The sequence below is a fragment of the Dipodomys ordii genome, unplaced genomic scaffold (assembly GCF_000151885.1).
Source record: "Dipodomys ordii isolate 6190 unplaced genomic scaffold, Dord_2.0 Scaffold49, whole genome shotgun sequence".
NCBI classification, from domain to species: Eukaryota; Metazoa; Chordata; class Mammalia; order Rodentia; family Heteromyidae; genus Dipodomys; species Dipodomys ordii.
The window spans coordinates 1,040,317-1,056,400 of NW_012267265.1; the positions used below are offsets into that span (position 1 = coordinate 1,040,317).

At 33.9% G+C, this 16,084-nt stretch overlaps 1 protein-coding gene across 1 annotated transcript in view; it reads left to right on the forward strand.

Annotated features, from left to right (window-relative positions):
* The window catches only part of LOC105988439 (alpha-S2-casein-like A), a 54,882-nt gene that overhangs the window by 27,317 nt on the left and 11,481 nt on the right, over positions 1-16,084 (forward strand). The window contains exon 9 of the mRNA XM_013020076.1: positions 15,256-15,384. Within this exon, the coding sequence (XP_012875530.1) occupies positions 15,256-15,384 (129 nt within the window). The remainder of the gene's footprint in view (positions 1-15,255; positions 15,385-16,084) is intronic.

The following is a 16,084-nucleotide window of genomic DNA, read 5'->3' on the forward strand; positions in this document are numbered from 1 at the left end:
TTCCCCAGGTCGCATGCTGCCTAGGATAATATGCCCTCATGGAAGATGTAAAAGTTTTAGCCCTCATTGTTTTTTTTTCCTCTTACCCTTGTCTGAACGCCCCATTTCTGTCCATTTGCAGCATCCATATTATATTCTCTCCCAATCCCATGTCTGTGCAATTGTAAACACCTTTATTTCCTCATCTCCCTTTAAAGACTCACAGAGCATAATACCTATCACATTTCTCTTGTTTTTACAAAATGGCTCCTTTTATATCTAGTGGTTCTCATAACATTCTCATGAGACAGTTTCAGTTAGCATATCACCTACCAATTCATCAGAAACTAAGCTCCTGGAAATCAGGGAATGTTTTTTAACCCTCTTTGAAACTCTAGCACCACAATTCTTGAGCACAGGGAATGGCCAGTACATGTTTGACAAAAGGATGTAGAGCTCCTACTTTATCATATCTACTTCATCAGGAAATATAAAAAAAGCATACTCAAACACTATCATGTGGCTTTTGATTTTTTTTGATGGTTCCTACGAGTCTAGGAGAAAATTGGAATGAAATTGTATCCATTCCATGAACCGTATCTACAGCTGGAAGTATCCCTCAAATGGATAACACCTGCCTAACAAACATGAGGCCCTGAGTACAATCCCCAGTACTGCTCACTACAACTCAACACAAAACAAATCAGTAAAACATTACCTATTGTACCTCTTCACAGATCACGTTTGTGTTCACCTATACATTGTTTATCAAATTATATTAATTATAAAATTTTTCCTAAGGTAATCAAATAAATTTTGACATACCTACACACATTTTTATCCTCAGATGTATCTGGCTCAAGGTCAAAATCGAAAAGCATTGCTTGATTAAAAAAAAAAAGGTGGGCTGGAAAGGTATCTCAGTGGTAGAGTGCTTGCCTTGCATGCCTGAGGCCCTGGGTTTGATTCATCAGCACCACATAAGCAAAAAGAAAAAAGCTGGAAGTGGCACTGTGGCTCAAGTAGAGTGCTAGCCTTGAGCTGAAGAGCTGAGGGACAGTGCCCAGGCCCAGAGTTCAGGCCCCACGACCAGACCAAAAAAAAAAAAAAAAAAGGTGTGACAACAATTACTGGAACAAAAGTCAGTGTTTCCTGACTCCAGTCCAGGTCTTTCTGTAGACTGATCCCATGATTTCTCTGGACCGACACCTTTCCTGCTTCTGGTGAAATGAGAAGACAATTTTCTTCTGGCATTCTTGGTATCTACGGACTAAGAATGGTGTGTGTAACTTGAGGAAATGTCACATGGCAATATACCAAGATGATTCTACTCTTATATTTTAATGATACAGGAGGTATGAAGGAATGTTTTACCACCTTATTGTGGTATAAATAAGAGACATGCTACTGAAAAAGACAAAAGTAACAGAAACACAAACTATATTAGCAAAATAATTTTTAAATGTCAGTAAATTGTTGCTATGCCTTGAGCAACATGTTCTTTTAAATCTCTTTTCACTACCAGTTTATAATGCCTTAGCAATTAGTCACCCAACAAGCTATATATCATACAAATGACATGTGAATTATGGTAGTGCCAGAAAGTCAACTGTCATTTTATTTTCAACCATGTCACAAAAGTTAGTTTCTGTTTCTGCATTTTTTGATAATGTCCCTGAAAAGCATACTTTATTTACACAAACATGACAATATAAATTTCAAACATTTTTCTTCAATAGAAATATTGCTATTTAAGCCACTATTATATAAGCCATCTTTGAGAAAAAAGAATCTTTATCACACAGAGGTATTTTCATTAGCATTCGTCTTCAGAATCAGTGTTTATCAAAATGCCAACTTGAGAGAGTAATTGATCCTTATTAAACATCATTACCATCATCTCGGTAATAACTGTGCTAACCTTAAGGAACTCTGAGAATCTAATATTATTAAGTGTAACCCTATTCATGATTCCCACTCAGGATTCTAATAACTTTTGTGATGGCTGACTTTAATAAAAGAAAGCATAATATTTTTCATTTCTGAACCTCATATTTATTTTTTCCAGAATATACTTTATAACTGGTATCTCCTAACAGTTAAGGACATGTCAATGGGCCACAGCCTTAAAAAGGTCTTCTTATTAACTTATATGTTAAATTGATAAGTAATGGTCATATTGGATGGAATTTATATTGCTAATAGTAGAACTAAAGTAGCAAAGAAATGTGGCTCTATGCCTATTGGCCTAGCAATTGAGAAATGAAAGCAGTATGATCACAAGGTCATGACGGGCCAGGCTGCATAGCAAGACCCTGTCACAAAATTAAGTATGTAAATTAAAGGAAATAAATTTAATCAACATAGAAGTTAGTATTCATCCTCTTTGTTCATCACACACACACAAAATCAAAAGCAGCAGAATGTGCTACTGTATACTTGATAGAATGCCCAAAGCAAACATTAAAAACTCACAAGTGCTGATTAAAATACAAAGCAATGGGAAGTCCAGACCTTGCCAGTGGGAAGGCAAAATGTTACAACATGGTGCTCCAAGAACTATTCAGCTCTTCTTGGAAATATTAAATGTGCATCTATTGTATAACACAGCAATACTATTCCTGTTCAGGAGGTAAAAAATGTTGTTTTCAAAGTGCAAACTAACACCAAAGAATTATTTACCATAGTCTCAGACTAAACAAAGTCAAGGTACTCTTCAATAGGATATGGACAAACAAACTATAAACAAAAAATATGATAAATTATAGTTCAGTGGTTCCAATGAGATGGAAAATAGAAAAAAATCAGCCCCTATGAGAAAAAGCTAGACACCTGCAGTTATATACAAACAATGTTCTAAAACAGGCAAAACTCACTATTGATCAATTTAGGTGTGTGTTCAGAGGAAATGTACAAGGATAGTGTTTTATACATCTAGTAACTAATCAACCATATACAATTAAAATATATTTTTGTTATTGCTTTTGTTTTTTGTTGGTCGTGGGGTTTTAACTCTGAGCCTGGGTGCTGTCCCTCAGCTCTTCAGCACAAGGTGAGAGCTCTACCACTTGAGCCACACGGGTACTTCTGGTTTTCTGGTGGTTAATTGGAGATAAGAGTCTCACAGACTTTCCTGAATGGGTTAGCTTTGAACCTCAATCCTCAGATCTCAGCCTCCTGAGTAAGCTAGGATTGCAGGCATGGGCCACCAGTGCCTAGCTTTTAAAATATAATTTTACCACCTAAAATTACCAACTAATTTTAAAAATTATTTGTTAATGAGGAAAATAATCTTCATCAATTGTTTTAGGTGTCATTTTCCCGTTCAATTCCATTCCCATCTCTATCTGAAATTAGTGCTTCCTAGGAACTGCATTACACTTAAACTATGAATGCATATAAGTATTTTAGCTGTAGAAACTATGTGAATTCAAAGTGATATCCTGTGTAATTTGGACTACATTTAAAATTACAATAAACTATTCATGTTATTATCTTTAAGCTGAAATTGTGCTTATAGACATCCCAAGTATGTACTGGAAGTTAAATCTCTTTTAGGAAAAGTGGTTAGCTATTTTTGTCACCACTCATCCATTTCACTTCACATTAATTCATTATGTTTTTCTCCTATCAAAAGATATTTCTTCTCAAATGCTAAAATTAACAAAAGTCCAAGTGACTTTTCCAAAAAGTCACAGATAAAAATTTTAATATTCTCAGCAATAACTGACATTTTTAATTGCTTCTAGTCATTAACTGGCGTACATATACACACTGAAATGAAACTTAAATCATAAAGTTTCCTATTTTCTTCCCATTTATAGCCTACTGAGCTTACCTATTGTATGCCTCTAATTTCTAACTGGTGAGGAAAGCTGCATTTTCTTTCTATCATATCAGCAATACACTGCTTATTATGCATTTTTGTTTGTGTCTTTATTTCAGATGCTAAGAATAATTCTTGGTACACACACAAGCACTCAAGAATCGTATAATTAATAAGAAGTTTCAATTCTATTTTCAAATTCATCATCTAAATAGCTTTTATTAAATGTTTAAAAAAATGTTTGGGAGACTAAATTTGCACTAATCTCTATGAAGCATGGAGTTTGCATTGACAGAGCCTGAAGAGACCCTCAGAGGGGGCATTTGCAGACAGGGGACATGACAGTTCATGCTGTGCTCTGAAGAGATCGTGAACCAGGCATACAGATATGTTAAAAACTGGAGCAAGTGATATCTCCTAGGAAGATCTTTTTTTTTTTTTTTTTTGGTACGTCGTGGGTCTTGAACTCAGCCTGGACGCTGTCCCTCACCTCTTCAGCTCAAGGCTAGCGCTCTACCACTTGAGATATTGTGCCACTTCTGTTTTCTGGTGGTTAATTGGAGAAATAAGAGTCTTATGGACTTTCCTTCCCGGGCTGGCTTTGAACCGCGATCCTCAGATCTCAGCCTCCTGAGTAGCTAGGATTACAGGCATGAGCCACCGACGCCCGGCTTCCTAGGTATATGTTAAATAGTCTTTTGAATTCTGATTTCTGTGATGAATATATTGACTCCTAGATATTATAAACATCCATAAAATAGTTTGATTCAGTAAAATTACTAGTTACATCTGTTTTAGAAAGAAAATATTTGAGAGAACGCTGTGGAATGTACCCTTCAGAATGCACAGAGAAGTCAGAGGGCCTATTAGGCAAATGGAAACAATTGTCTCAGAAATGGTTAAGATGAAGCAGTCACACTGGAAGATTCACATTTTCTGAGCTATTCCTTGTAAATGAAAGACAAAGGTTATGAGGTGACTGAGAGAACGGCAGTCTGTTGAGTTAACTGTAAAATGAAGGCTTGAGGATATCATAGACCAAGGAAATGGTATACGGAAAGAGCTGCAAAGGAAAGTGGGATCCAGAAATAAGGAAGTTCCTAGTAGTAAGGAAAGGGCAAAAAGGCTATCCCCCACAGAGAAGGCATTCAGAAAGTTTACTGCAGAGTCACAGAAATGATCAAGCCTATTGGCTGCATTCCCAAGGCTCTCAGAAATTTAGCTGTGGCTAAGGACAAGAGATACTGACTAAAGTAAAAGGTTTGCTAAAATTTGACCAAGTGCCAGACCAAACTGAGTAACAGGTAAAGAAGTGAAACCCTATCTCTCCACAGCTGTAACACACCACAAGTAACAATTCATTTCCTTTCATGTTAAGAATATAGTCACATGGAAATGAATGTTTCAGATTTCTACAGAAAATTATCAGGAATATTCTTTACTGTAATTGTAAAGGTGACATACAGAGGAGTTAAAGTTATATAAGTCAGGTACTAAGTATATTTCTTTTTAAACAGTGTTACCATTTCCTTCTTTTCCTCCCACTTTTTTTCCCCTGAAAATGTGTGTGTATGTGCATGTTTTTATTTAGTTTCCATTTTCTTACCATTACAACTTTATGTTGGATTAATTATGACTTGCTTTATGGACATAGAAATTCCTGAAGGAAGAAGTTAAACTCTCATGACAGCTAGTCTTGCTGAATTAAAAAGAAAAATGCTTTTTATATCACATACACTTGCACATAATTAGTGTTATTACTGACAACAAATTGTAAGCAATGGGTCTGCACAACAGTTATTGCATATGTTAATGATTTTAATTAACACATCAAAATTTCAATTTAGGTATTTAAGGTATTTTAAACAAAAGCTGAAATTCAATACCTCTGGGAAAAGTTAGACTTTGAATACCATTAAGAGTACACAGCAGAAGTGAGCTACACAAATACAGATCCCTAGATAAGTGTTACACTTTATTACATCCTCGTTTCATGCTATCATGCTCTAAATCAAGCTGAGTGCAAGTTCTCCCAGGAATATAAAGTACAAAGCCAGATGGAGAAACAATTTCTCATCATTATAATTTCTTAGAACTTGAATTATTTTTAGGTATTTGAAGCCACAGAATTACCATATCATGGAGAAGCAAGGTTTAAATAGTGCTGTGAGAACCTGCTTCCAGTCTCCTACTTCTGGACTGCTTGTCTTCTTCCATTTGGGAAACAAGGTAATTTTTATTTTATTTTTATTCTATATTTCAAGTGATATTGTGCTATCTAATAACATTTTAGAAAAAAAAATTCAAAGAAACTAAAGCCACCCTACTGAAATTGCTTTGAAAATTCATTTTATGACAAATACAAGCTAATGATTTATCTTCTTTTGTTGTCGTTGCATAAAATTAGCATATAGATACTGGCAACTGTTTACTCCACTGATCTATTTTATAAGGCAGTATCAAAGTCCTTGTTAAAGCCAAGGTCATAATAATAAGATTTTTAAAAATTCAAGGAGTAATGTATTTGATAATGAATCACTTGGGTTAGTCCTTTTCACAGTTAGATCCCAAAATATTTTCCTGAGGACTCAAAGAAGGTGATATTACTACTAGTGCAATGTCTGGAACAGAGTACATGCTTAATAACTGTACCTACTTCTATGTTTCTTGTTTATCAACACATTAACACCTTTACTTTCAACCATCAACTCATGCTCCACTTTTGATTATCCATGAAACATGAAATGTCTAACAGAAACTTATTTAAACAGACATATAGTAAATGCATTTAGGATTTAAACAATGAATTATTATTATATTATCATTTTAAAATATTTTCATGAAGTGCTTTTGAAATAAATAGCATATGCATAGATGTAATTCTGTTCTATGAAAGAAAGCAACTGTTGGCTGGGAAGGTGGCTCAGTGGTAGAGTGCTTGCCTTGCATGCCTGACACCCTGGGTTCAATTCCTCAGCACCACATAAGCAGAAAAAAAGCCGGAAGTGGTGCTGTGGCTCAAGAGGTAGAGCGCTAGCCTTGAGCTGAAGAGCTGAGGGACAGTGCCCAGGCCCAGAGTTCAGGCCCCATGGCCGGACCCCCCCCCCAAAAAAAGAAAGAAAGCAACTGCACCTGAGGTAGTTTAGTCTAACGAAAAATTAATAAATTTAGGCCACAAAAGTCTTTTTCTTCAGATAGAAAACAATGCTATTATTTGAACAATATCTAGATTTGTATAGCTGTGCACCATTGGAATAGTTAGTGTTGTTTGAGAAAAACACTCTTTAACATAATCAATCAGTATTTGTAGGTTATAAGGAGCAAGAAACTATTACGTATCAAAATGCATTGGTAAACTTTACTTCATTGTTCAATCTCTTATTTAACTATTGAGAAAGTCCAGTTACTAGAGGTTCAGGAAATCTGTAGAATAGATATGTCATCTTCATGTGGATGATTGATTGAGCTAGAGAAATCAGAAACCATGTAAATTGTGTCATGAACTGGGTGTGTGCAATGAGGGGCAGCCATGATCAGCAGCAAGGCAGCTTCAGGTCCACTAGCAGAAGAAAATTCCCACATGCTGCCTCTCCTGTCCCAGAGCCTCACTTCACCTGAAAAGTAACTTTAAAATAAGCTGCTGTTCTACTTTCCATTTCTAATCTTCCAAGACTGAATAAAATGATATAAATAATGTGGCCTAATAGATTATACCTGTTCAGTATATCACTGTATCTTTAAGATTAGGATAATATCTGACATGTGTCAGCAAGTATTCATTGAATAAGTTAACAAACAATCAAATTATTTTTGTGGATCAATAAGTTTACTAATTTATTAGGACCAGAAGGACTTTCCACATTTTATAAATCAACATTTTACATTATGTTCCACTAATAAAGGTTTTCCTGATGAAAAACTTGTCATATTTAAACCCATGTTTATCAAATAAATCTATTCTTGTCAGGTTTCATTTCCCTTGCCATATTATCTGAGACAAAGATAATATAAAATTGGTGAAGTTGTACCACTTACCATTATTAACTTGCTATTTATCTCTTTTACAGGAGATAGTGGCCATGAAGTTCTTCATCTTTACCTGCCTTTTGTCTGTTGCTCTTGCAACTCATGTAGGTATAATGGGGTATTTATAAGATTCCTTTCTTATTTAAACATAGTGAGAACAAAGTTGCTCTACTGATGATGACAGAAGTAACGATAAATAGAGGTTAAGGGTGTGAAGTTTTAAACCTATAATAAAAAATACTGTTCGCCTTGCCTTATAAGATATGAAGGTAAACATTCTTCTTATGAATTATTCTCCTTGAAGTGCTAGGAAAACTTTTCTTTAAAATTACATGTTAGGAGATGCATTTAACTTCATCTGTTTGGATTTACCTGGGAGCTATTTATTTTCAAGCACATAAAAGTCACATATTAAAAGCATACATTTTAAAACCCTTTCTAAAACAAATGCCAAATCACCATCCTTGATCACGGTCATTCAGAAGCTAAGATAATTAAGGAGGAAACAGAGGTAATTTGTGAATTACTTGTTAAACACTAACTCAAAACATATCCTTAATCTCGCAAAGCATCATATTCTCCAAGTGAAAATATTGTAATAATCTTCTTCCCACAAGAAGACAAAAATGGGACTAAATGCCTCATATGAAGCATTTTTATACTTAGCTAAACTCACAAACAACTGTTTCATACAAAGTATTTTTTACAACATAAATATAAATATACCCACTCTCAAAAGTAACTAATAGACCATCCACATCATCTATTCCTCTTCCCTATCCTTGGTCACACTTCTCCAAAGTACACCACTCTGTGAGGGTGATCACAATTCTTTACCTCTGTAATGTTTCCATATCTCATTCATAAATTTTTGCAAGTGGTTTTCTTAAATTCAGAGTCACCTCAATGACAACTATTGGATAAGAATTCAAATTAGGCAACTAGAAAAATACCATTTCAATGATCATTCTCTCAGCAAGGACCATTATTCAATTCATCATCCTTTTATTTAGCTACTCGGTAACCTCTATTAGTGTAGATCTTAAGTAGATCAATTATGATACTCAAGTAATATTTCAGCGGTTTCACTAGAAAGTGACAGATCATGGATAGCCATGAAGTATAAAGTTGATTTCGTTCATATCAAAACAATTAATCTAATCTTTACTTTTTCTCTGCTATTGACAGAACCACTTGCCTAGTGTTTTTACTCTGATAATTAATCTAAGTTAAATGAAGTCAAATATAGGATCGTGATATTCACATTTTTTAAGTTCTGTGATGTATTTATATATGCATATTACATTTTAAACTGTAATCTATATAATCCAAGAACTAAATCACATCTTAAAACTAAGAATTGTATTAAGCCATAACAAATCTGTATTTGAATCAAAATTATTTACTGAAGAATACTGCAGTAAATAATACTGCAATACTGCAGAAAACCAAACAAATGTTGTAAAAGAACTTTATTCAATAAACGTTCTTGAACATATGTGTAAAAACTACCTCACCATAAAAATAGAGTGATAGTTTTACATTTTAAGTTAGCCATAGAAATGAAACTTGTATTTTATTTTTTATATTTTATATAGAACTTGGGCCAACAATCCTTCAGTGAGGTAAGACATTATAATGTGAACACAAAAATCCTTTAGCCCACTAGACACATGGATTCTCAATTGAAAAGTATCTTGGGAGGGCTCACTAAAATGAGCATGGTGTGTGTGTGTGTGTGTGTGTGTGTGTGTGTGTGTATTATTTCTAGAGCATAAACTCATGCTCCTCTGGATCCCTATAATGTTCATTTTTAGACGACTTCCTAAGCACAAGTGCATAACAGATACCCAAAGATGTCTTCAACAACATCTGAACTATTCCCTATTTTCCAGGAATGTGTTTCATATCTTAAAAATGAAGGAGTAAAACCAATGGAAATGAGAGATTGTAAAGAGGAACTAGAAAAAAATCTTTTCTCTTTGCTGCTTGAGAAAAGTTTTGTTCATTTGCTTTATTCATAATACAGTACAGAATCAGTTATTGAAATTCTATGAGTTCATTAATTAGAGAGAAAAATTTTTGATCACCATTGTTCTAATATTGAGGCAAATCCCTCCTGGTATTTAGAAGATGGGCATAAACGGAAACATTGTAGCTACTACCAGCAGTATTCAGGGAAAGAGGCTTTAATTTCCTTTTATAAAAAGTCTCGTAACATCTCCCAGGAAGTATGTCCTAATTTGTTAAGTTGAATATATTTTAACTTTTATAAAATTTAATCACAATTATAAAGTGATCTTTTTCACTTTGTAGACGATTAAGCAGGAAATAATGTATTTATTCTTCCCAGTGAGATTAAATTGCATTGTGTGAATCCATTAATATTTAATGAGATATCTGCTCCCAACAAACTATATTTTCACTTAAGGAAAAAGAATATTTTAACTCTAATTGTGAGTGTAGTCATTTTTCATTGCTTCATTAAAATTCTATGAACAAATATGAAGTTTAAAAAAACATTTTCAGCCATTGCCCATACTAATGAAGCAGAGTAAACGTACATGACATTCTTTTAAATACTTTAAATTTCTTGTTTATTTTATTATCTTTAATTGTACAAAGGAGGTGCCATTTCACAAAGCAGTTTATGAATACAATGCATCTTAACCAATATCATCCCTTCAACGTTCTCACGCATGCCTCCTAACCAACCCTTCTCTCACTCTTCTTTTTGTATATTTTTTATTGTAAAAATAGTGTACAGAGTGGTTACAGTTACATGAGTAAGGTAATGAGTACATTTCTTATCAAGCATTGTCACCTCCTCCTTTGTTTTCCCCTACCATCTCTTCCCTCCCCAACTCCGCCCCCTGCCCCACCACCCAAAGTAGTAAAGTTTGTTTTCAACATACTGTCTTGTACATCTCATTGTTACAGTGGGTCAACCTGTATCCCGATTTTAGCATTTTATTTCCCTTCCCGTCCCCAAATTAGAAAAAGTTTATACAAGATGCAGGGTACCGGAATCAAATATAGTGAAAACAGGGGTTATACCACCCTCACTCTTCTTAATTTTACAGGATATACATTGAATTCTTGACCGCATTCTCCATGTCTTCTCATTTGTCTACCCCTTACACCTGACTTTACCTCATTCCTTTTAAGTACACACTTCTTGGTATTTTTTTTTGAATTTTGCCTTTGCCTTTCTAAGGCATTACACTATTTGAGCTCTCCCTTGAATTTACCATAATTTAGTGAACACACTTGTATATACTTGCATACTACTCAGTGCACTTACTCACAAGTGTATAAGGTAAATTAAACTTCCACATGAGGGAAAACATGCATCCTTTGCTTAATTGTCCATTGCTTTCACTTTCCTTCTTAAATTCTTTATTATAGTATTTTCTTTGCTATCATTTTACACCAAAAAATATCTTATTACAATTCAGTACATGACATCTCACTCTTAATATTTTCCATTTTCAGGAGAACATTCATTCCACTTCCTGTGTGGTATATATTGTTTTTTTAAACATCTATAGCATAATAGAAACATTTCCTTTGTAGCAAATTAAAAATGATCTGAATTTGCAAATTATGCTCTGAGTAAACAAATTTGAAAACTATGATAATCTGTAAAGGATGAGACGTAATTATGCCATTATATTGATTCTGATATTAACTGAGTTGAATAAATTTATTTTGCATGAATCAACTAATATACTTTTTCCTCAGATTCTACATTAAATGGAGAAAGTATCATTAATTGGTGGTCTTAATTCTCACCTCTCTCTGTCCCTCTCCTATCTTCCCTATGGTTTTTCTCTTCCTCCTCCTCTCTTCCTTTCATTTTCCTACTTAGGTCAATGTACAATGTTCCTTCTTAAATTGGCTTATTTAAATGTAAATCAGTATGTTCAAACAAAACAATATGTATTTCCAAAATTACATTAGTAAGCTTAGTGATATGTTTTCTAGTTAAAGAATATAGGGAGTAACAGAAAATAAAATTAAGTGTACCCATACAATGCCTAAGTTAATCTTCTGTTGTGTCATTTGTTCATTTGATCTACATGTATTGAAGAAGACTATCTCCAGGTGTGGGGATACTAGGAATGCATCAGGCAAAACCTGTTCCTTCAGCTGTTCCCATTTGTTTATCACTGGCTGTGCGGTTATTACCAAATGGGAAATTGTTATAGAACTAAAGAAATTACATTAATCTATTCTTATTTATCACTATGAAACAGGGTCTTATTCCTTTATGTTCAGGACAAAGTACTTGTTATACTGCTGTAAGAAAAATAAAATTAATTATTTTTCTTTTTTTTTATTAAAGGAGGCCACAAAGAACACAGCAGAAATTTGTATTTAAGCAAGTGTGATTACTTTGCAGTAGTGATGGCATATGGGAACATAATAAATTTTCTATAGTACTGGGACTTACTCTGTATGTTGCCCTAAAAATATAAAACTTTCTTCACTTCCACTTCAATATTGACTTCAATTGATCCATATATTTTTGCTATACTTTCATTCGATAAAGTAATTTTTATCTCTTTCTCTTTCCTGTCAATGATGATTAGTAAATAAGTCATAAAATCTGATAGTACTTTAATTTCAATTCTTTTCATTTATGTGAGTAATCATGTGAATGCTATGAGATCTGTCTAAAATAACTTTTAGCAATAAATATAATAAGGTGAGTTTCATATGGTTATTAGATTTTGACTATTAAATATTATTTCTTCAAGGAACCTGCATGTGTCTCATCAAGTGAGGTAGGTGATACTATTTTTTTTAACATCCCCACACAAGTTCATCCTAAAAGAGCATGATTTTAGCAGTTAGAGTGTACACATTAATGTTATTTTAGGGAAAATTAAAATTGAGTTTCTGCGCAGTGTGCAGCCATTTTCTGCTTATTGCCCTTTGACAAAACATATCAGATAAATGACTCCACAGGAAACTGCAATTTACATTGAGTCCATTAAGACCCTACAATTTGTTTGTGCTGTATACAAACTATGTCATTTGCCAATCCCTTTTAAGTACTGGATATTGTATAAATTACAGATAATTATTGAAAACTTTCCAACAAAATTCTTCATACATGTGCAATTATTTTAATAGTACAATGGATCTGATAGTAAATGGCATTTATTTTAGTACATATCTAATAAATAACATGATTTCTAAGTATTAATGACCTAGGCCCTACATGTTTTTTTTCAGGTTCTCCAATAATTTAGCATGGGTTTTGTAATTAATGTTTATTTTCCTTCCCTAAGGAATTATTTCAAGCTGTTGCCCAGGTAATAGTTTTCATTTAAGTAATATGACGTTAGTATTTATTGAGATGCATAAAATTCATTATCAGTTGGTAGTATTTTGGCTATTATATTTTTTTCTTTTTCTTTTTGGTCCGGTCGTGGGGCCTGAACTCTGGGCCTGGGCGCTGTCCCTCAGCTCTTCAGCTCAAGGCTAGCACTCTACCACTTGAGCCACAGGGCCATTTCCGGCTTTTTTCTTTTTGCTTATGTGGTGCTGAGGAATCGAACCCAGGGCCTCAGGCATGCAAGGCAAGCGCTGTACCACTGAGACACCTACCCAGCCCCGGCTATTATATTTTTTATTGAAAGCTTCATACCACAAAATTGATCTCACTGGCAAAGGAAATCACCACTTAAAAGTGTTTAAATTTTCATACAAATTACATTTCTTAATAAGTAACCACATTATGATTGCTTTTTCGTTCAAAGTTCACAAATTTATTCTACACCCATATATTATTTCTCTCTCCTTCCTGAAAACTTGAAGAAATGTTTTATTCTATTTTTATCGTTCTGTTTTCAGCAAGTAAATTAAGATAGATATGAACTTATTTTTCAAGAAAATAAATGTAGAATATTATGCAACTTTTCAGATGCTAGATATAACAGTTGAAGTGTCATTACTATTGCTCATTACCATCACTTTGATAATAACTTCATAGACAGGGAGCCCAAAAGAAAAGATCTCCAAGCTCCAGGAATTCATGTAACCCATCTCACAGTCTGGAGAGGTGAGATGTGTTCAAAGAAAGAATGAGTCTCACAATCAGGTTAAGTCTAGCTCCATAATGTAGTTTCCCAACTGAAAGTGAAGAGAGGTATATTGACCATCCTTAATTGTATTAGATGATATGGATTTGAATTATGCAAAATGTTACATGAGATCTGGTAAACAGATGCATCTAAACAGGTAATAAATATCATCATGCACAGAAGAAATTCATGGCGAAACTTCCATAAGAGAGGCACTTTCTTTGAATTCTTTTTTTGTTTTCTTTTGTTTTTTGGGGGGGGTTTTGGTTTGGGGGGTTGGGGGGGTCCGGTTGTGGGGCCTGAACTCTGGGGCCTGGGCTCTGTCCCTCAGCTCTTCATGAGCTAGCGCTCTACCACTTGAGCCACAGCGCCTCTTCCGGCTTTTTCTTTTTGCTTATGTGGTGCTGAGGAATCAAACCCAGGGCCTCATGCATGTAAGGCAAGTGCTCTACCACTGAGCCACCTTCCCAGCCCTTTCTTTGAATTCTTATAAACAAAAACTATTTAGGAAATTCTAATTGTTATTAAAGTCTTTATATTTTGCTAAAATGCTTCCAGTTTCATTTTCCCATTATACCATTCTTTAACATAATTATTAATTCATCTAATACAGTAATGGTTCCAAGGAAATTGGAAGGCACTATTGTCTTTCTACAAATCTTTCTATTTTCACTTTGTATAAAATAAAAATTCTTCTGAAGGAAGATGTCTTTGTGGTTCATATTTAATCTCTAAATTAGCTTATAGAGTCAAATCAAAAGCTCTAGAATTTACTACAATGATACTAATAAAGATGTTTTATATTTTTATGTGTGGATGTATATATATATATATTTACAATACTATTCATGATCAATTAAGCTCATAGACGTTAAGCAATGTAGTCAAGTTCATGGAGTCAAATGTTTGAGGTCAGGGGAAATAACGTTTGGTTCTCTCTGACTCTAAAATGCAGACTGATTTCTAACACAAATGGAAAAGAAATGACAAACGGAGACACATCTTGTAATTCACAATATATTCCTCATAAGTTTGTGCATAAACTTTTGGGAGTTTTTAGTGACATTTTTTCTCTCTACAGACCTTACTTAATAATATACCTTTTCTAACTATATATGATTAACTTATTTAGTTCTGTAATTAACCACAAATGTTGACACAATTATTATAGCTTCATGTACTTAAGCTTACTCTTTTTTTAATTAGGTAAATTTTTACCATTTTATAAACAATTAAATTTCAAATTCATTTGGTTTTGCTAATGTCTGCTTTGAATTATGGAGGACATAGCATATTATAGTAGACACTGATCATTTTCCTTCTCTCTAGAACAAAAATGCCCAAGTTGTTCAGAAGTTGAACTTCTTCCAGTGTCTCCAGACTCTTCACCAAAGCCAGATTGTGATGAATCTATGGAGTCAGATTCAGATTTGTGCTCAGCCCATGGTCGCCATGCTGGTGAGTTCTGAATTTTGGAGGAACAGGAAAAAGACTACAAAGGGATAAATAACCAGAAGCAAAAAGGCCACAACTTCTAACATAGTAGTTATGAATAAAATCTTATGGTCTAGAAAGAAAAAGAGAGGGGGGAGGGAAGGGAGGAAGGAAAGAGAAAGAAAGAAAGAAAGAAGGAAAGAAAGAAAGAAAGGAAGGAAGGAAGGAAGGAAGGAAGGAAGAAAGAGAGAAAGAAAGAGGAAGGAAGGAAGGAAGGAAAGATGGAAAGACTCATTTACATTTAATATATAAACTCAAATGTTTTCTCTTACATCATTTTGCTTTATCCCTCAAGCCAAGTAAATATAGCAGGCAGGATTCATTATGTTCATTTAACCAAAGAATCATAATGTGATGTAAGGAACTATAAGCAATTAATTGCCCCAGCTTCAAATAAGATTTTCCATCTTATTTCATGGCAAGGTTGTGTGATGAAGAATAAATCACAATTTCTCTATGGCCTTTTGATCAGAAAATAAAATGATTATAATTTTTTTACAGAACAGAGAAGAGATCTCCACCAGTGAGGTAAATAATTTTAACAAAGGAGATACATACCCTTCTAACTAGCATGATGGTATACATTGTTCTAGACAGCCTCTATCTTCTATGCTCACTATTTAAGTAATAAATATAAATATAAAGAATTTAGAAAATGGGGATG